Source organism: Schistocerca cancellata, chromosome 4 (genome assembly GCF_023864275.1).
Source record: "Schistocerca cancellata isolate TAMUIC-IGC-003103 chromosome 4, iqSchCanc2.1, whole genome shotgun sequence".
NCBI lineage: Eukaryota > Metazoa > Arthropoda > Insecta > Orthoptera > Acrididae > Schistocerca > Schistocerca cancellata.
In genome coordinates this window covers 866,463,035-866,483,626 of record NC_064629.1, presented here as the reverse complement: position 1 = coordinate 866,483,626, position 20,592 = coordinate 866,463,035, and the positions used below count along the sequence as shown (strand labels likewise).

Here is a 20,592-nt window from a genome sequence, read left to right as displayed (position 1 = left end):
CTGATTGCACGGTACGGGATGCTATTATCCGGTCAGTGCCCAACAAAGAAGTTCGGCAACGTGCCCTTCAGTTGGCAAATCTGACTCTAGATGAAGTAGTATCCATCGTGCAGTCTTTTGAAATTTCTCGCGCCACTGGGGCACAAATAGAGGCGTGGGGTGACGTCAGGGAAATACAACCTCTGTGCGCTGTTGACGAAGCATGCGGTGTGTCCCCGTCAGCCGTCATGGCCGCAGTACACTCCCACGCGCAACCTTGGCCTAACCGTAAACAAACCTCTAAGAAACTGCAGCAAAACCCCCGGCAACTTCCTTCATGTCCGAGGTGTTTTATGAAACATTCACGCGAGGATTGTCCCCAACAATGGGCTGTTTGTCACAATTGCAAAAAGAAAGGTCATGTGTCTTCCGTTTGCAAATCCGACCACATACATTACATTCATGAACATGACGCTGATTGTGATTCTGTGTTGTCTGTCAATTGCAAATTCCTCACTGTCCAAATCCTTGGTTGGGATGTTCGCATGCAGGTAGATACTGGTTCTGCTGCCACTATAATTAATTCTCAGACGTATCTTCAGTTGGGTTCTCCACTCCTATAACCTGTCACTCGGCAATTATGGACGTACAATAAACAGAAGATTTCTCTCTTGGGACAATTTCATGCTGAGGTATCTTACAAATCCGTCATTCACACTGTTCCCATATTTGTGGTCAACCAGAGTAACGTAGAGAATCTTTTTGGTTTCGATGCCTTACATGTTTTTGGGTTCTCCGTAGACGACTCTGTCAATATCGTCTCTGATGCTAATCCTTATGCTCAATTGAATTCCTTGTCAACTACATTTTGGTCCCTTTTTTTCTCCTGGGTCAGGCTGTACAAACGACTTTGAAGCTCATATCACGCTCAAACCCACTGCTCGGCCTACATTTTTTCAGGCTCGGCCCATTCCTGTGGCCCTTCGTGATTGGGTAAAACGGGAGCTGGATCGTCTCACTAATTCAGGGGTCTTGCTTCCTGTCACTTGCAATGAGTGGTCCTCTCTTGTCGTTGTCATTGCTAAGCCCAATGGTGACATTCGTCTCTGTGGCAATTTTAAAGCCACTGTAAATATGCAATGCCTCATCAACACTTACCCTATGCCCCGACCTGAAGAATTGTTCACTAAACTTGCGGGAGGCCAGTAATTTTCTAAGATTGACCTGTCAGAAGCTTATCATCAACTTCCTCTCGTCGCGGCTTCCCAGCAGTTTCTGGTCCTTAACACGCCTTTTGGCCTCTATCAATACCGACGATTGCCATTCAGGGTTGCCAGCACCCCTGCTCTCTTTCAGCGATTCTTGGAACAATTATTGCTCGCTGTCCCTGGGAACATCTTCAGAACCTCCACACACTTTTTCATGTCTTACAGAGAGGCGGTCTTAAGTGTAATCTTCAGAAATCACAATTTTTTCACGCATCTATCACGTACTTGGGGTTTCATCTCCCTCGGGATGGTATTCGTCCACTTCAGCAAACTGTCGCTGCGATCGATGCCCCTCTTCGCCCTACATCTGTTAAGGAACTGCAGGCTTTCTTGGGGAAAATAGCATACTATCACAAGTTTTTACTGTCTGCTGCTTCAGTGGCTCAGCCCTTGCATCGCCTGTTGCATAAAAACGTGCCTTTTCACTGGTCCCCGTCATGTGGTGTGGCTTTCCAGAAATTGAAGGCTATGCTGAAACAGGCCCCGTGCCTGGCTACTTATCAACCTGGCCAACATCTTGTTCTTGCCATGGATGCCTATCAATATGGGGTTGGTGCAGTGCTTGCACACCGTTTTTCAGACGGCTCTGAACAACCCATTACTTATGCCTCCAAAACACTCACGGACGCCCAACAAAAGTATTCTCAAATTGAAAAAAAAGCTTTGGCCATCATTTATGCACTTCATAAGTTTGGTGTTTTTCTCTATGGATCCAAATCTCATCTTGTTACGGATCACAAGCCGCTTGTTTCCTTGTTTCATCCATCATCGTCACTTCCCAACAAGGCTGCACACTGCCTCCAGTGTTGGGCTATCTACTTGCCTCATTTCAATTATGAGATTCATTTCTGGCTGACGGCTCAACATGCAAATGCTGATGCACTGTCTCGCCTTCCCGTGAGTCCTGATGTGGCATTCAATAAGGATGAACTTTTGTGTTTTCATCTGGATGTTGCCGAGCAGCAGATTGTGGACGGATTCCCCATCACAGGGGACCAGCTGGTGGCGGCTACGGGTTCTGATCCTACCCTCTCCCGGGTTTTACGCTGTATTCAGAAGGGTTGGCCAGATTGTCGGTCTGCTAAGACTTCTGACCCGTTGCGGAACTACTACACTTTGCGCTACCGCCTCATGGATAGGGATAGTGTTATCCTCCTTTCCACCGACAATGCTTCGCCACGTGTTGTGGTACCTGCGTCTTTGCGTGCTTCAGTCTTGGCGCCTACTTCACCAAGGGCACTGGGGTGTGTCTCACACAAAATCTCTGGTGCGCCGTCATGTGTTCTGGCCTGGGATCGACTCTGAAATAGCACACATGGTCGCTGCCTGCGGCCCTTGTGGGTCACAGGCCGCTGCCCCGAAGTCATCTTTGTCACCATGGCCTTCGCCTGAGACGCCCTGGGAGCGCATTCATGCTGAATTTGCAGGTCCTTTTTTAGGTACTTATTGGCTCCTTGTAATTGATGCCTACTCTAACTTTCCTTTCATTGTCCGTTGCACGTCGCCTACCACCGCAGCAACCACAAGTGCTCTCGCCCACATTTTTTCTTTGGAAGGCCTTCCCTCTACTCTTGTTACTGATAATGGTCCGCAATTTGCTTCTTCCAAATTTGCAGATTTTTGTGCTCGTCACAGCGTTATGCATGTCACGGCCCCTCCATTCCATCCACAATCAAACGGTGAGGCTGAACGATTGGTCTGCACATTTAAGGCTCAGATGCTCCCGACTTCTTCTGCTGCTGATGATGCGCATCTCCAGTTTCTGGCTTCTTACCGTTTCACCCCCATGGGTGACCACAGCCCGGCTGAGCTCTTATATGGCCGACAGCCCCGTACGCTACTTCATCTTCTGCGGCCTTCCACCTCTCGGCTGCGGGTGCCTTCGCTTGGCCGGTTCACCGCCGACGACCTTGTCTGGGTACGGGGATATGGCAGGTGGTCACAATGGAGTCCGGGCCACATCTTAGGACACCGTGGCCGACGCCTGTATGAAATCCAGATGGACACGTGTGTTGCAATGCATCATTCGGACCAGCTTCGGCCTCGTGTGCCGGCAAAGCCTGTTCCAGATGCCGCTACACCACCTTCAGCTCTACTGGACGCTCGGGATCTTGGCGTCTCGCATTACTCACAACGCAGCCCTCTCACCATCATCTTGGTGCCAGTACAAGAACGGATGCCACCAGGAGACATGCCCATGCAGGAACCGGATGTCCATCATCTGTCAGAGCCAATCTACTTGCCTCCTTCTCCTACGGATGCCGACACATCGCCCATGTCTCCTGTTATATCAAGTGGACTTGCCGCAATGGGCAGATTGGCACGGGGCCCTAGCAGATTCGACCCCTACGTCTCCTGTCATCTCGACCCGTTATCATCGGGGACACTTCTGTCCGTATGGGAAGCCTCCTCCTTGAGACTTTACGGCCAGTCACACAATGCCTATGGACGTTAGCAGTCTACAGGACACCTTCATCAAGACTAGTGAAAAAATTTCAAAGGGGGGAAAAGTGTTGTGACTCGCCGATCATTCAAAGTGCCGCCGCGCAATTACGTGTGTCCTCTACATGCAGCGCTGTTTGCCAACAATGAAGCAGCTGCGCCACCTAAGCGGCCAGCCAGCGGCCACTAGACTTGGACTCAGTGCTCCTCCGAATGTTACAGTGTTCACATGTCTTGCTTTGTCAACTTGCTCAGTGACTTATATGTGTTGTGTCGTTTTGAAATATATGTGTTAAACTTGACGTTATAACACATACTACACAGACTAGTAACTTTGCTACTTATGTAGAAAAAATAAAGCTGTTAAATTCACCTGATAGAAATGGAGCTGCTATTAACTAAAAAATTAATGAGCAATGGCCGAATCATTCAGAAAAACAGCCAAAAGTAGCACTGCACAGAATATGATACAGAACAGTCATGTAGACTCCTATATGGATAATGAAAGAAGAAAGTCTTCAGTTTCTCAATGGAAACTGGAGTTCATCCAGAAAAGAGATTGATTGATTATGAGTTATGCGTACTATCTACGGTGGAATACTGATCAAGTGTATATGGGCAATAACAAGTAGAATCAACAGAGAATATGAAGTGTTTACAGAGAAGGGAAGTACAGATGGTCACAGGTTTAATTTTTAGGTAACAGAAATGATGAAATATTAACTGGGATATGTTTCTTGAAAGACCACCAATCATTTTACGAAACATGTTATCACACTGTTCAAATTGGCAATGATACTCTATTTATGGTGATTATATATTTTCACTTGACATGCAAAGGTTCAAGTTTGTTGTCTGCCTCACTAAATGAGTTTATACTTCGTCACATCTAAATATGGCATTCAAGTAAACACAGTGATTGTCATGTACAAAAAAGCAGTGGCACTAACTGATTTTCCAATTCAGAGATTTTGGTTTGAACAGACTCTTACTCAGTCAACAGAGATAAGATACTCGGACATCATATCCATTGTATATTGTGCAATGTGCAAGGGATGCAAGACTGCACAGATATGAAGATATGGAATTTTATGGCCTCAAAACCTTTCAGTTTGATTGTTCCCTCAATGCTGTCTTAAAAAAAATAAACTAAATAAGTGATTAAGATTTCAGTCTCTTACATTCACATCATCAAAATTATATGAACATACACATTTTAGCGACATCTTGCAAGCAGTTGACAGGCAACTGAGAGCATGATTTAGGTATCATTATAAGAATTGAAGCAGCAACTAACCACATGTAAAGTGTGGTATTACCAGTGCGTAAACCAAGTTGCTCGTAACCACAAGTAAAGTGAAGTATCATTGATCCCTACACCATGGCACCTGCTGCCATGCGGCCGCAGGTAACACATCACACAGCTCATGGCCAGTAGCTTCTGGCTCATGTGCTGGGCAGTGCAGGTGAGGCCACTGTACACAGCTGCCTCCACAGTATTGTAGCAACATCCAGCTGGCATGCCCTCATGAAACAGCTGCAACTAACTACAGCTCCATTGATGTTGTGGCATGCCACAGCAGACTCACCAACGATGGGCATATTCCTATGGTACCAGTGTATGCAGTACCACACTCAGGCAGTCTTGTCCTGGATTATACTACTGTTTTTACCAGGAAGCTGCAACACTTGGATCATCCTCAACTGGACTTTGACTTTGCTTGGAATAGGACTATTCTAGGGATTCTTCTACTCAGCACTGATTACCTGTGTCATCCATGGATTTTACTAATCACTATCCCAGTGGCAGCAGTAGCCCATTCATTAAAGTTTTGCAAAATTCTGTTTTCTGTCTTCATTTGTAGAAAAATCAACTGTATTGATTACTCATGTCTTCTGTTATCTGTTGTACCTCCATTCATGGATACAACAAATTAGGGGTGACAGAGGGTAGTTCTTGTATTGGTTTACAATTCCTGACATGGTGCCACATCCTCACTTTCCAGTACTGTGTCTCTACTGTTATGCTCCCCCCCCCCCCCCCCCCCCCCCCAACCAAGAAGCAGAAGCAGGAGGCATTTAGCTTTTAAGTTTTAATGGAGCAGAGCTTTCCTTTTGTTTTCAGCATGGCAGCTGTCCAGCAACAGGAACCTGTGCTGTTCCAAGAGCTTCTTAGGACTCAAATGTTGCAATTTGCTCAACTGATGGATAAGGTGACATGGCTGCTGGATAATTGACAGCTTCTACAGTAAGCCCTGCTTCAATGCTTCTCCCAGGTTGATGACAACAGTAGCAGCTTCACCATTCTGCAAGTTTGATGTGACTGCGGAGGAGTGGATCAAATACAAATTGCAGCTCTTTCAACCTTTGTGACTTTCAACATTTCAGGTGATGTTCAAAATTCATACTTCTTTTCTTGGGTTGGTGCAGATATCTTGCACATCTGCATTAAGCTTTTCCCCCTTATTCATCCTGAATAAGTTCATTACCCAGGTGTTGGCCGGCACTGAACAGTATAAGTTCTGTTGAACAAAGCACCAACCTACCTAGTCCTATCAGCAGTGGCTCACCAAGTTACAGGGTATCACTCCCACCTGAAACTTTGTTTCTTCCTGGGGTAAGTTGTATATGGACACCATGTTGTGGGACATTATTGTTCAAAATGTTATCAATTCCTGACCTTGGGTGTAAGTCCTAAAACTATTGGACCCCTTGCTTGAGGATGTCATTTGGATAACTGAGGTACAGGAAATGTTTGACACCACAGAGCTGGAAATATTGCCAGTTGTGGTCGCCACACCTGTCAGTCTTCTCCACATGGGGTCTACGTCTCTGGTGGGCACTGTAAACAAGCTATGGAATGCCTGCAGCAGTCACGTAATGGCAGCAAATGGAATCCTGCCTCAGTACTACATCTCTCATCATAGGGGCTCTTATGATTTCCACCAAACTAAATGTCTGTTTTGAAAAAGACTGGGCACATCCAGGATGGTTGCTTGAAGCAGTTATGGGGCCTGTCTGTTAACACAGTTACACATGGTTCTAACACAATGAATGTCCATCATGCTGATGTTCATGATGGCACTCTTCTTAACCATTTGGTTTCTGATGAGTCATTCCCAGTTCAAACCAACTACAGCATTTCCACTAAGCATGAATGATCCTGGCCTGTCAGTCACCCTGAGCATCTTGTACAAGATTCAATGAAACTTTTCACACTACTGTGTATTCAGAACCAAAATGTCAAATTCCAGCTGGATATTGGGGCTTCTATCACATTGATCAATAGGTGCACATTTGAAAAGCTCAGTTCCCCACAGCTTGAATCTCCAACACAGGCTCTCACCATTGTACAATAGAGATTGTATTGCCATCCTTTGCATGTGTTTTCTACAGATGGCAATTCCAGTTGTAGTGATTCACTCTTATTGCAGTCCTAATATTTTCAGCCTCAATGCTTTTCACATCTTCAGCTTCCAAATCTTGGATAACGTGGCAACGATCAACTCCCACGGGCCCCACAACATAATCACAAAGCTCTGTGACAGATACTTCAGCTTTTTGAGGACTCGTTTGGTAGGTCCAAAGACTTTTCTGCCCACATTACCTTGAAAAATACTGCCCAACCGTGATTTGTCAAAGCATAAGATGTCCCCTACGTCACTCAGAAGGAAGTTGCAGCAGAGTTGAGAGATATGCAAACCTGGGGGTTTTCACGGTCATCTGACAGTCTGTCGTGGATTTGCACCTTCTCCCTCACCCCAAACAGTTATGGACATATTACAAGGGGAAGTGTTCTTCTGGAAGGTCAGTCTCAAGGAACCTATCTGCGCTTCCCACTGGATAACATGATGAAGTCCTTCCTTATCATAAACACTCACATTTAGCTGTTCCTATATCAGCATCTAATCTTTGGCAGTGCTTCTGTTCTGGACAGCTTCCACTTGTTCCTAGAGTAACTGACATTGAAGGTCCCTTCCTGCACTAATTTTCTGGGCAACATCTTCATCTCTGGCAGTACTCCAGAGGAGCACCTCTGGAACCTGGAATGCCTCTTCCAAACCCTCATTGTTGCAGGACTCTGATGCAACCAGAAAAAATGCAAAATTTTTATTACCAAAATTGAATGCCTCAGTCAAGTCATTGACTTACATGGTGTTCCCTCTTCCGCCAAATACTTGGAGACTATTCGGAAGCTCCCTTCTCAAAACATTCTCACTGAATGCCAGGCTGTCCTCAGCAAGATCTCATATTATCTGCATTTCATCCCTAATGCTACTCATATTGCAGCACCTTTCATGCCCATAGATGGAAAAATGTTCGCTTCATCTGGTTGCTTCAGCAAGAAACAACTTTCTAGACATTAAAAATGTCTTCCTTAGCAACAGATGTCTGATCCACTTGGGTCCTGCAAAACCTGTTATCCTTGTGGTGGGTGCCTCCTCCTATGGCATTAGTGTGGTGCCATCCCACAAAGGTGGCGCCACAGACCACCCGTTTCTCTCACATTGAAACTGATTAACAATGCTTAGTGAACTAATGTCAATTAGAGGCCTTTCCAGTCATCTATGGCATTTCCAAGTTTCATCAATAGGGAAATTTTTTCTGCTAACAGATCACGAGCCTCTCGCCAGTTTATTCTGGTTTATTCCACCCACTCAAACCCCTGCCTGTCCAGATGGAGCATAAACTCTAACATTGGGCGCTTACTATAGCCAAATATAAGTATGAAATTCACTATAACACCATGGCATACCATGCCAATGTGGATACTTTATCTCATCTTCCTGTCAGATCAGATGTGGAATTTGATTCTTCTGAGGATGCTTGCTTTCACATTGACCACATTGATAAGCCACAGTACTTACCTCTCTAACTGACAACCAATGAATCCCACAACCACGCAGCAGGATGGTACCCTCCAACCTGACTTATTCAGTCAGGCTGGCCTGAGGATAGTAAGTGGTTTCCCAATGAGTCTTTTCAGTGTTGGCTTCGCCAGTGGGACACTTTTTTGGTCCAAAATGGAATTTTGCTCTTAAACACACCAAGTGAATAGACCCATGAGCTGATCCCAACATCACTGCTGCAGAAGGTGTTACTTACTTTGTAAAGGACACTGGGGCATTATCTGTATGAAGCAACTGGCCAGGTGGTATTGTACATGGCTGGGGATGGACAAAACCATTGAACACGTGATCATGCATTGCAATCAATGTGCTGAGAATCTGCCTAATCATTACCAACAGTTTTGACTGACCCCCACTGCTTGCCCTCTGGTGGTGAATTCACATCGACTTCGAAGGGCCATTTGGGAGCTTGCAATGGCTTATCGTAGTACATGCTGTTTGCTAATTTCCTTTTGTGGTCCCTATGAATTTCACAAAGTTGACCAGCACGATTCAAGCTCTAGCAACAATATTCTACCAAAAAGGATTACCAGCTACTATTGTGGCAGATAATGGTCCGAAATTGACTGCATCAGCATTAGTGTCTTTCTGTAAGGCCAACGGCATCACCCACATGAGATCAACACCCATCTCACCACAATCTAACAGTGAGGCACAACAATTCGTGTGTACCTTCAAGGTGCAGCTGTTGAAATTATGGCTGTTCCACTCCAAGAAAAATGCTCTGCCCCTGTCCTTCTCAGCATATTGTATGACACTTCAAATGTATGATGCCTCAAAGAGATAAGTCACTGGCTGAATTTCTTCATGGCAGTACTTACTGGACTATGCTACATCTTCTCCAACCTCCTCGGTCCCCAGGCACTCCTCTATCTCCTTGAAAATTCCAGGCCAATGCCAAGGTGTATATCAGGATCTTTAACAGTGGCCATTTGTGGGAAGCTGGCATTATAATCAAACTCATTAGCAGAGCGACCTATGTTGTTCAAGGTGGGTTGGGACACCATCATAACAGACACGAGAGTCAGCTGCACACTCACACTATTCATTATCCTGCTACAGTCCTTTCTGTTCCAGAGAATGTTCAAGCAGACAGTTTCTCACCTGGCAATTATCCATAGTGGGTTTTGTACCAGCTGCCCAGTGGTACTAGCAGGGTTTCCACATCACTGTTGCTGCAACTGCAGGCATCAGAGCCTCAATCACCTCAGCCACAAGGGCTGCACCCTCCGCTGCAACAGCCCCAATCACCACAGCCCCTGACATTGCAGTCTCCGCCACCACAGTCTGTGTCACTGCCACGTCTGGGTCACCAGCACGGACATTGCTCCTCCTGTTTTCCCAGCCGTGGCCGCTGTCCTCTTCGCCATTGTCTGCTGAGACACCCGTGGACTGGATTCACCTGTGCCATAGTGGGGATTGCTAACATGAGGACAGGCAGGAGGCACATATTCCCTCTGCTATATCTTCTGGTTTTTCTGAGGGCCCATGCAACGAATGCTGGAATGCAGGTCAGCCATGTCTAGATCCAGCTTCCGGTCTGACATCACCACCCTACCTCTGGCCCAGACCTCCCCATCGTCACTGTGGCCCATCACAGTAACCATCATGGTGAGGCATTTTTTTGGGGGGAAGAGGGTGGTATCATCAATGCCTACAGCAAGGTGCATGCTGCAATGCAGCTGCTTTGTCACAGGTCACACAGTCTATGCCCAGCAGTTCCCGGTTCACGCACAGCATACAGGTGCCTCCATGGTATTGTAGCAATATCTGGCCAATGTGTGCTCACGATATAGCTGCACGTCAGGACAGTTCCAGTCACATTGAGCCATGCCACTGTGGGCTCACTATCAGAGGGCATATTCCTTCACTGCCAGGGCTTCATAAGTGCATGCACCACCACACTTGGGCAGTCCTGACTTGGGGATAATGCTATTGCTGTTACCATGATGCCGCAAAACTCAGATCACCCTCAACTGGACTTCAACTCTGTCTGGAGCTAGACTATTCTGAGATGTCTTCTACTAAGTACTCTGATCACCAGTGTCATCTATGAACTTTGCTAATCGCCGCACCAGTGGCATGCTAGCCCAGTCATAAATGTTTTGCATAATTCTGTTTTCTGTCTTCATTTGTAAAGGAATAAACTGTGTTGATTTCTCACACTTTCTGTAAGGTGTTGTACCTCCATTCATGGGTACAACATAAAGTACACAAACTTTATTCGAAAGTCACAATAATTGATTCTGTACTTAAAAATCCGTCTTTATGTGGCTGCTTTAGGCATTTTGTCAAGATTTATTTTACAGTGATTTAGTTTTGTGTTGTGTGCACTTTTTCTTTTCATCTCAAATTGAGAAACCAAGTGAAAATACACTTGATTTCTCAGTTTCAAATGCAAAATATTTTGCTGGTGTTAAGGTACCACATGATTAAATGGCCACAAACACTAGGTATCAACATAAAAGCATCTATATTGGAAATTAGACTTTTTTCTTTTTTTTAATCTTGAAACCTTGAAACTTTTTACACAGATTTACTGTTTTTAAGTTATAATACTTATAACATTACACTGATATTTCCTCAGTTTGTTTGTTCTTGACATGATAAACTCATGATTACAGTATACTTTGCACGTTTTAAAGTTTTTATACTCTCACCATCTGAAACCCTGTCACATGGTCAGAAGTTTCAAAGGAGTATCTGATTTTATAAGTACTGGTAACCTACTGCTAATGGCTTAAAGAGTAATAGACATCTTTAAAACTTTAACCACTTACACTGAAAAGACATCAAACTAATTATTATATATTATAGTGAGAACTGTATCAGAAGGACCACAGGAATGATGCAGTTTATGGCCACAAAAAGAAAAATTAATTTCATCAGATACTATCTGTTAAAGTAGAAATGAAGATATTCCTTTTGAAAAGTTGTCAATTGATGTGAAAATCAATACTTACATTCTCCTGGATGATGACTTTGAAACCATATCTCCAAATCCACCTGGCATACCAATCACAGACAGGATAACTTTAAGATTTTTATTACGAATTTTTAGACCAACAAGAGACTTAATGACCTGAAAAAAAATTTAACATAATATAACAGAAGAGATTGACTATATTAATTACACATTATGTATTGGGAGGGGGGGGGGGGGCAAATGTTTAACTTACAATATACACCAATTAGCCAGAGGATTATGTCCGTCTGCTTAACAGTGTGTTGGTTCATCTCTGAAATGCAATGCAGCAACAGTTCTGTTAGTATCGATTTAACAAATTATTGGTAAATTTCCTGAGGTGTGTGGCACCGGATGTCTACACACATGTCACACAATTCCTGTAAATTATGGACCAATCGCTTCTTTTGGGTGCAGAGCTGGCAACCAGTAGTGTCCCAAATGTGTTCCATCAGGTTCATATCATGCGAATTTGATGGCCAAGGCCGGCCGGAGTGGTCGAGCGGTTCTAGGTGCTACAGTCTGGAACTGTGCGATTGCTACAGTCGCAGGTTTGAATCCTGCCTCGGGCATGGATGTGTGTGATGTCCTTAGGTTAGTTAGGTTTACGTAGTTCTAAGTTCTAGGGGACTGATGACAGAAGTTAAGTCCCATAGTGCTCAGAGCCATTTGAACCATTTGATGGCCAAGACACCAACGTGAGTTCACTATAATACTCCTCAAACCACTAAGCACTGTAACCTTATGACAGGGACAGTTATCCTACTGGAAGATGTCATAGCCATCAGGGAAGATATCAAGCATGTATCAATACAGGTGATCCATAAAAACATTCACATAGTCCACAACCATCATGGAGCGTGCAATTAGTACCACAGGTCCCATGAAAGCCCAGGTGAATGCCTTCCATAGCATAATACTGCCCCCACCAGATAGTGCCTGTGGCATGGTTCATGTTTCAAGCAGCCATTTCCCTGAATGAGTGTGTATCTGGACATGACCATCAGCCTGGTGTAACAAGAAACATGATTAATTCAATTAAGTGACATGTATTAAATAATCCACACTCTAATCTTCAAGATCCCATGTCCACTACAATCATAATTGACGTTGTCATTGATTCAACACGGGAACATGCAGAGGTCATCTGCTTCAGTCTCCCATGTTCAACAAAGTTTGCTGAATGGTGTGCTTTTAAAAACTTGTGCTGCCCCATCATTGTCCTGCATCATCAGATATGTCACAGATAACTGTCTGTCTTGTTTTACACAGCTGGCAAGCCTCCAACCTCCATGCTCTCTGATGTGGCATGTACATTCAACACTTTGTCACCTACTTGTGGCTTCACAACCATTCAATCACATTCCATAGATGATCATTACAGTAGCATACACACAGATGATGACCAACATCACTGTTGCCAAGGTGCTTGTTCCCAAGTGGTGGGCCATAACAATCTGCCCTTTCTCAAAGTCCCTTATGTCAGTGGATTTCCAAATTTGTGGCCCAAATTGTCACTAAAATGATTCCCCATTCATAATTGCTTCAATTATATATTTTGCTTACAGCATTGTGTGCCTACAATGCCATCAGATGGCATTCAATCTTGTGGTGGCCAGTAGTCATAACGCTTTGGCTTATCATTGCATATTTTTTAAATTTTTTGATTTTCAACAACAAGTATTTAAAATGGGTCAAACATTCTATCAAAATCCAATTAAATTTTCCAGGCAGGCCATATAAATTAAAAGGCTTATCCTCAGTTTTGAGCAATTCTCAGCAGAGAAGGTTACATATTTCAGACTTGATTGTCATTGACCAGAACAATGAACCTGGTTAAGACAACAGTTCCTCTTGCTCAGTTTAGAAATAAAATTTTGTAGGTTTTAGTCAAAACTGCAAGATGACCATGATAAACCTAACACAAAGGTAGAATTTGTATGTTGGGAATGAAACCCATCCCTAACACAAGCCATGTGACTGGCTTGGGAAAAAATCCTTGGATGTTTCTGGAAGCAAACGTTTTTAAAAGTGAAACACCGGTAACTAATGCATGGTTAATGGAAAAAATGCTTAAACTGAAATAAAAAGGAGTAAAAGAATATACATAAACATAGAACTGGTTTTCTGCATCATAAGGAATAATGAAAGTATACGGTTGTCATAGTAGCAGTGGTAGTAGCAGTAGCAGTAGTAAGCAGTGCTAGTAATTTACAAAATCAGTTTTAGTGAAATGTTTCTTTCTAGTTTTTATAATGTCTTACATTAGAATAAGCAAGCTGCAATAACTTTAATAATTGCATATTTCACAATAAAACCAGGCTCTACAATTCAACACAGAAGAACCACTAAAAGTGACCCAATTGTAAAATAGTTGATCAACACCACCACTTACAAATTTCAATGGTAAACAAAATGTAAGGCTAAGAATGTCTTCTCTTCAATATTTTATTAGTGAGCAATTAAATCCAAAACCTCTAAAAATTTATTGGGCACAGACCATGAATAATCAAACTTGTGATAGCATTATAGAAATTATTTCAATTGCTTTTATTTCTATTTCACTGCTATCAACATTACCCTACAAAGATAAAGCCAACTTTTAAAATTTGTTTGATAGCTTTCAAAAATCAGAGATGAAGATTTTTGGCTTGTATGCCATAGCCTAGATTTTAAAAAAAAGCACTACAAGAATATTTATGGAGTTACTGTGGCAAAAACCACTTCAAGTGAGCTTTTGTTTTGGGCTCTCCTATTTTCTTCAGTTTCTTTTTATTTCTCTTCTGATGTTGGCAATGGTAGGATTTTATCGGCTGCTACAAACTCTCTCTCTCTCTCTCTCTCTCTCTCTCTCTCTCTCTCTCTCTCTCTCTCTCTCTCTCTCTCTCTCCCCTCCCTCTAACACTATAACAACAAGTGATTTGTCAGATTTGTTAGTTACAAGCATACAACAAAAATGAGAAAGATATACAGTAACACAGCAGAAAATATTGATAACTAAAAGAGGCTTGCCACCAACAGTTGGAACCTGCTGGCAAAAAGCTTAGGCTTCTGCCCTCTTGTTAAAATAGAAAAGGCACTCAGTGGACACAGGGAACACAGAGATTCATACATCACAAACATAGCACACTGAGGGTTCCTCCTGCCAGAGTATGAAGCAGTACATTAATGAACAGTGGCCTTCAGATGACACACACTGTTTAATTCCCAGAATCACAGTGAGGAGACTCTCAAGAGGGTTGAAGACATCAGAAAAACAAACGCATAATATGTACTTACAAAATAATTAATATTTAAATGCTCCTTCCACAGCTTTATAATGAGATGATCCTCAAGGATGTGGGAAAATCAAAAAAAGTACATATTTCTTTATTTATACATTAACTAAAAAGCCTACCACAAATATTTAAAAGCATATATACTGAAGAGTGCATGATTTAGATTTGTGTTGAAGTGATGTCATTCATTCAGAGAGAGTAGTGTGATGGAACACCATGGCCAAACAGTTGGTTTTTCTGTCCCTTACTATGAGCTCCTCCTTTTCTCCCCAACTGTGTACCTCTCTGATTTAACACTAGGATGAGAGCCTCCTGCAGAACAGGATACTGTATTCCCAAACTGCCTCCTCACCTGCTATGTCTGCAGGCTCTTTTTCCATATTCCTGTATGCCGTGACCAGACAGCTGGTTTTCCTGTCCCTCAATCTACCTGTGGCGGTCATCGACCACCGGAATAGAGCAGAGTGGTATCGCTGTGCACTGACACGTTCTTAGTATGCGGGTCTTGGCGCGCGCCTTTGTTCAGTGTGTGTTTACTTTTCGACCGGTGAAGCTTGCGAGGCTTGTTTATGTGTGTATATGTGTAATTGTACAGTTAGAATAAATGCAGGTTTCATACAAGTGGTGTTCAGGTTATTACAGCAGCTAAGCGACCTGATTCCCATAGTGGTGACGCCGGACTTTTTCGATACGACCACAGTACGTGTGTTTCTCATCTTTCCTCCTGCCACCGTTATGCACCGATGAACCACCACGTGATTTGTGACCCAGAGCTCGCCATGAGTTTGCCTACAATTTCATTCATGGATGAATTTCCGGTAATTCAGCCATCGACGGCTCTGACTACAGTGTTAAACCCTTGTGCACAATGTAACCCCACTACTACAGTCCACGCACCGTGGCCCACACATGTTGCAGTGCATCCAAACACATGGCAGTTCCCGGACTTCATACCACAGGTGAAACAAAAACTTCCCTCACCACAGTGCTCAGCAACATCCTGTATGAATATGTTACATACCAGCCCAACACACATACCGCTACGTTGCCGACATACCAACAGCATGTGACCATGTTTGCAGCAGCCACGACGCCCGCGTTTGCTCCTGCGCCGTGTGTGTTGTGTGGTCAGAGGCCTAGTTGTGCTACAGTACAGACACTCGACCCTACACTAGTTTCCGGACCTCTGCTGCCCCCACAACGCCACAGCAGCCACCTGTAGGGCGGTTTCCAAAGCTGCGACAACTACAGAAGGACAACACTATATCATGGTTTGTGTTAGTGGACAATATTATGGACATTCACGGAGTGTGGGGAGACATGCACACTTCATTTGTTTAATTACCCACCTCCACGACGAACCGGACCTGGTCAGTGACCTATTGCTCTCGCCACCAAGCCAGCACAAATATGCCATCGCAAGAGCTCGCATCATCGAGCGCTTATCGCGCACTCCAGCAGAAGCCATCCACTACATAATTCACGAAGTGCCAATAGGGGACCATGTGCTTCACAACTTTGGTGCCATTTAAGGGCCCAGGTGGGCAAGGAGCAACTCCCCGATCTCGCACTCTTGGCATTGTGGCTTGTGAAAGTACCGCCAAACCTCCAACTACACTCTGTTGGCTTACCAAAATGCTGCTCTGGAGGAAAAACTACGACTGGCGGACCAGGCTTATTCCATCATCAAACATCACCAGGTCACGTCCTGTTTTTCCGACACTCTGAATGTTGGCGACACTGCCGTCACGTCTACTACGTTTCACCGGCCGGCCGGCAGAGGCTAGTCGCGCAGCTTGCAGCAACAGCCGATGGAGCCCCCTGGTGGCCAGACGGCCGTACTTGTTACGGTTCCTCGACCGGTTGCCCCGCCAACCTCCACGCGGGCACAACATAACACGCCACGTGACGTTGCCGGCTCACCAGCTCAGGCACAACACCCAGCTTACTCACTATGCTAGTATCATATCACGTTCGGCGATGCTGCGCGTTCTTGTCGCGCACCCTGCAACTACGCAAACGTGAACCATGAGTCAGAATAGGCGCCACGGCTCGCACCGGCAGTTTAGTGTGCCAAAAACATTATCGACTGACCGCCCCCGCTGCCCACCATGCCGGCAGACTGTACATCCACGACAGGATGAGCACACTCTATTTCCTGGTGGACACGGGCGCCGATGCTAGCGTCATTCCTAAGTCGAGCGCCCCATCTTCGACATTGACGCCCGCCATGCCACTGCGAGCAGCCAACAATTCCGCAATCTGTGTCCACAGTTCAGCCGAACTCCAACTAAATCTCTCGCCTGATTTACACTGCACCTGGACATTTTGCATTGGGGATGTCGACTGCCCCATTATCGGTATGGATTTTCTGCATAGCTTCGGGCTCTCGCCAGACCTCGAGGCAGCAGCCCTCCTGCATCACGCTTCCGGCAACAGGATACCAGGGATTTTCGCCACCACCCCCCCGCCCCCTGCCACACACTGTGATACCTTGCCCACTGTGACAGCCAAACGCGCCCATCTCACGACAGAGCTCTCCACCGCCCAGTCGCGCCTGACAACCCAGCGCCTCGAGATCACCGACCTTCGCGCCGAAAACGCGTGCCTGCAACAGCTGATGACCGCCACGTCAGCTGAACTGTTACGCGCACGGGAGGCAGCAGGGGACGCTTCCGCACCACGGGGATACACCCACGAGAACTCCACCGAGGCGCAGATACCTCCGCAACGATGCATTTTTCTGCAGGTCAGTGACATTCCTACCTCTAATGTAGTGCGTGTTACCCCACCTAGTCCCAGTGTGGTTCCTCAGGGTGTCCCACAGGTGATAGGCACGATTGCTAAGGGTACCTGTCACCGATTGAGCACCACGGAAAGCTCCCCCCCCCCCCCCCCCCCCCCCAGCACGCAACAAGGCTCAAAGCCTTAATGCCACCAAATTGCATCACGCAAAAACCGCAGTACAGGAGCTGTTAGATTCAGGTATCGTCCATCCATCCAACAGCAACTGGTCCTCACCTATCCATCTAGTGCCCAAGAAGGACGGTTCATTTCATTTGTGTGGCGAGTACCGACAGTTAAATGCCAGAACGATTTTAGACAACTACCCTATACCAAACATACAAGATTTCGCCCAACAACTCCATGGCGCACGCGTTTTCAGTACACTTTATTGCCAAAAAGTGTACCATCAGATCCCCATGTACCAGTACAACACCCCTAAAACAGCAATTATCACCTCTTTTACTCTTTTGGACTGTACGAATACTGTTACATGCCATATGGCCTCAAAAACGCCGCACAGACTTGGCAACAGTTTATCAACTCCATCTGTTTCTCACTCCTATACTGTTACGCGTATTTGGACGACATCCTCATTTCATCAACTACCCTCGAGGAATGCAAACAGCACCTATCAACAGTTCTTAGTATTCTCGCCGAGAATGGAGTCCAAACCAACGACGATAAATCTCAGTTGCGGTCCGCTAGTGTGACATTTTTGGGCTATACTGTTTCCGCACCTTTATATGTGACCTCCCCCTGCCTGACACTTACCGAGACCTACGTCGTTTTTTACGGATGATAAATTTTTTCCAGCGGCACATCCCACACGCCGCATCCCTACAGGCTCCATTGACTGATGCACTCATGGGAAAGAATATTTCAGGGCTCCGCAAGGTCCCGTGGGGTGACGACATACAACGCGCGTTCGACGCACTAAAAACGGCACTAGCGAACACTGTCACGCTTGCGCACCCGGTATCTGACGCCCCAATATCAATCACAGCTGATGCAGGCGACGCTGCTATCGGCACCGTGCTCCTGCAGCAGGTGGCAGGCTCCACACAACCACTACGTTTCTTCTCGCGGAAGTTGGCAGCCTCCCAGCGTAAGTGGTCCACTTTTGACCGAGAACTCTTTGCTATTTACGAGGCAGTTCGGCATTTCCGAGAGGACATTGAGGGTAGGTCAGTGACCATATATACAGACCACAAACCGTTGGTGGACGCTGTGCATAATCACCTCCCTCACACCCCCCCCCCCCCCCCCCCCCCCCCCCCCCCCCCCCCCCCGCTGTTTCAGCCACATGGACCTAATGGACCTAATATGTCAATTCACAACAGACGTCCATTATATCAAGGGTGCGGACAATGTTGTTGCTGACTGCATGTCACAGGTAGGTACGATCTCGTTTTCTTGAGACATCGATGACCTAGCTGCCCAGCAACAAGCGAATGACGACATTCGACAGTTACTGAATAGCGAGTCCACCTCGCTCTCAATTGAGCCCCGCCGAATTTCAGGTTCGGCCTTACCAGTCCTCTGTGACGTCTCCACAGGTACTGACCGCCCCCTAGTATTGCGCCATAAGTTATTTGCCGCTATCCACGACCTAGCACATCCCAGTATTCGGGGTACCACACGCCTCATAACAGAGCAATTTGTATGGACTGGGGTTAGAGCAGACTGCAAAAACTGGACACGGGCATGCATACCTTGCCAACGCGCTAAGGTCGGCCATCACGCATACCCACTCCTAGGCTTGTTTGAGGTACCAAAAGGCAGGTTCCGTCATGTCCATCTTGACCTGGTCGGACCACTCCCTCCTTCCAAGGGTTTCCGATACATTTTATCTATCATCGACCGTGTTAGTCGGTGGGTGGAGGCAATTCCAATAACAGACATTACCGACGACTCTGTCACACGGGCCTTCATCGCCTCCTGGATCGCACAGTTCGGTTGCCCATCTTCGGTCACGACGGACCAAGGACGACAATTTGAAGCTGTACTCTTTGGCAAATTATGCAATCTATGTGATGCAAACAAATTACGTACAACCGCCTACCACCCACAAAGCAATGAGTTGGTCGAGCGCTGGCACTGCACATTAAAAGCAGCGCTGATGTGCCACAACAGATCTTCGTCCGAAGCCCTCCTCTGGGTACTACTAGGTGTCTGTTCAGCTTACAAAGACGATTTGCAAGCCTCCCTAGTGGAATTGTTGTACGGGGAGCCCCTCATCCTCCCAGCACAATTCGTCGAGGATTCTGATCCCCCCCCGCAGTCAGAACTTCCGACGCTTATAGCACATGACCAACACATCGCCGCGAATGTGCGCCCCCCACCCCCTCGAGCACACATGGTCCCTCGTGTCTTCATGCACAAAGACCTACATGTTTGCGATTATGTGATGCTGCGCGATGATATGGTACGGCCCGCACTACACCCGCCCTACTCGGCCCCACACAAAGTGATAAGCCGCTCGCTGCAGACCTTTGACATTCTGTGCAACGGTAGAATACAAACAGTGTCCGTCTCGGGCCTTAAACCAGCTGGGCACCTCAACGACAAGGCAACTTCAGAATACAACTTCCACCCCGACCACACTCTCATGCCACCTTCCATCTCTAATACCTCAAACGTGCCAAATCCCCCCTCCGGTACCTGTGGCGCAGGTGACGATGCGTGTGATGATACGTGTGACACCAGTGGTTCGTGTTCTCCCCCCAGCTCAGAGGCTTCAGGAAAGGTCGCCTGTGAAGGTTTCACCCCTCCCTCCCCTCACCTTAGTGTTTCCGTTGACCGGCCGATGCAGACCGACGACGCCAGCGTTGCCGTTTTCCACATCGATGCGTCATGTTTTCCAGTCGAGGACCTGTCTCTCCAGCTATGAGATGGGACACTGTTCGTCCTGCGTGTCCCCCCTGCACATTGGACAATTCAGCCACCCAGGTTACACTCTGTAA

General features: G+C 46.0%; 1 protein-coding gene across 6 annotated transcripts in view; it reads right to left on the bottom strand.

Moving 5' to 3' along the window:
• The window catches only part of LOC126185004 (acidic mammalian chitinase-like), a 178,000-nt gene that overhangs the window by 99,990 nt on the left and 57,418 nt on the right, over positions 1-20,592 (bottom strand). For all 6 annotated transcript variants that reach the window (XM_049927725.1, XM_049927731.1, XM_049927727.1 and 3 more), the window contains one exon: positions 11,563-11,681. In XM_049927725.1, the coding sequence (XP_049783682.1) occupies positions 11,563-11,681 (119 nt within the window). The remainder of the gene's footprint in view (positions 1-11,562; positions 11,682-20,592) is intronic.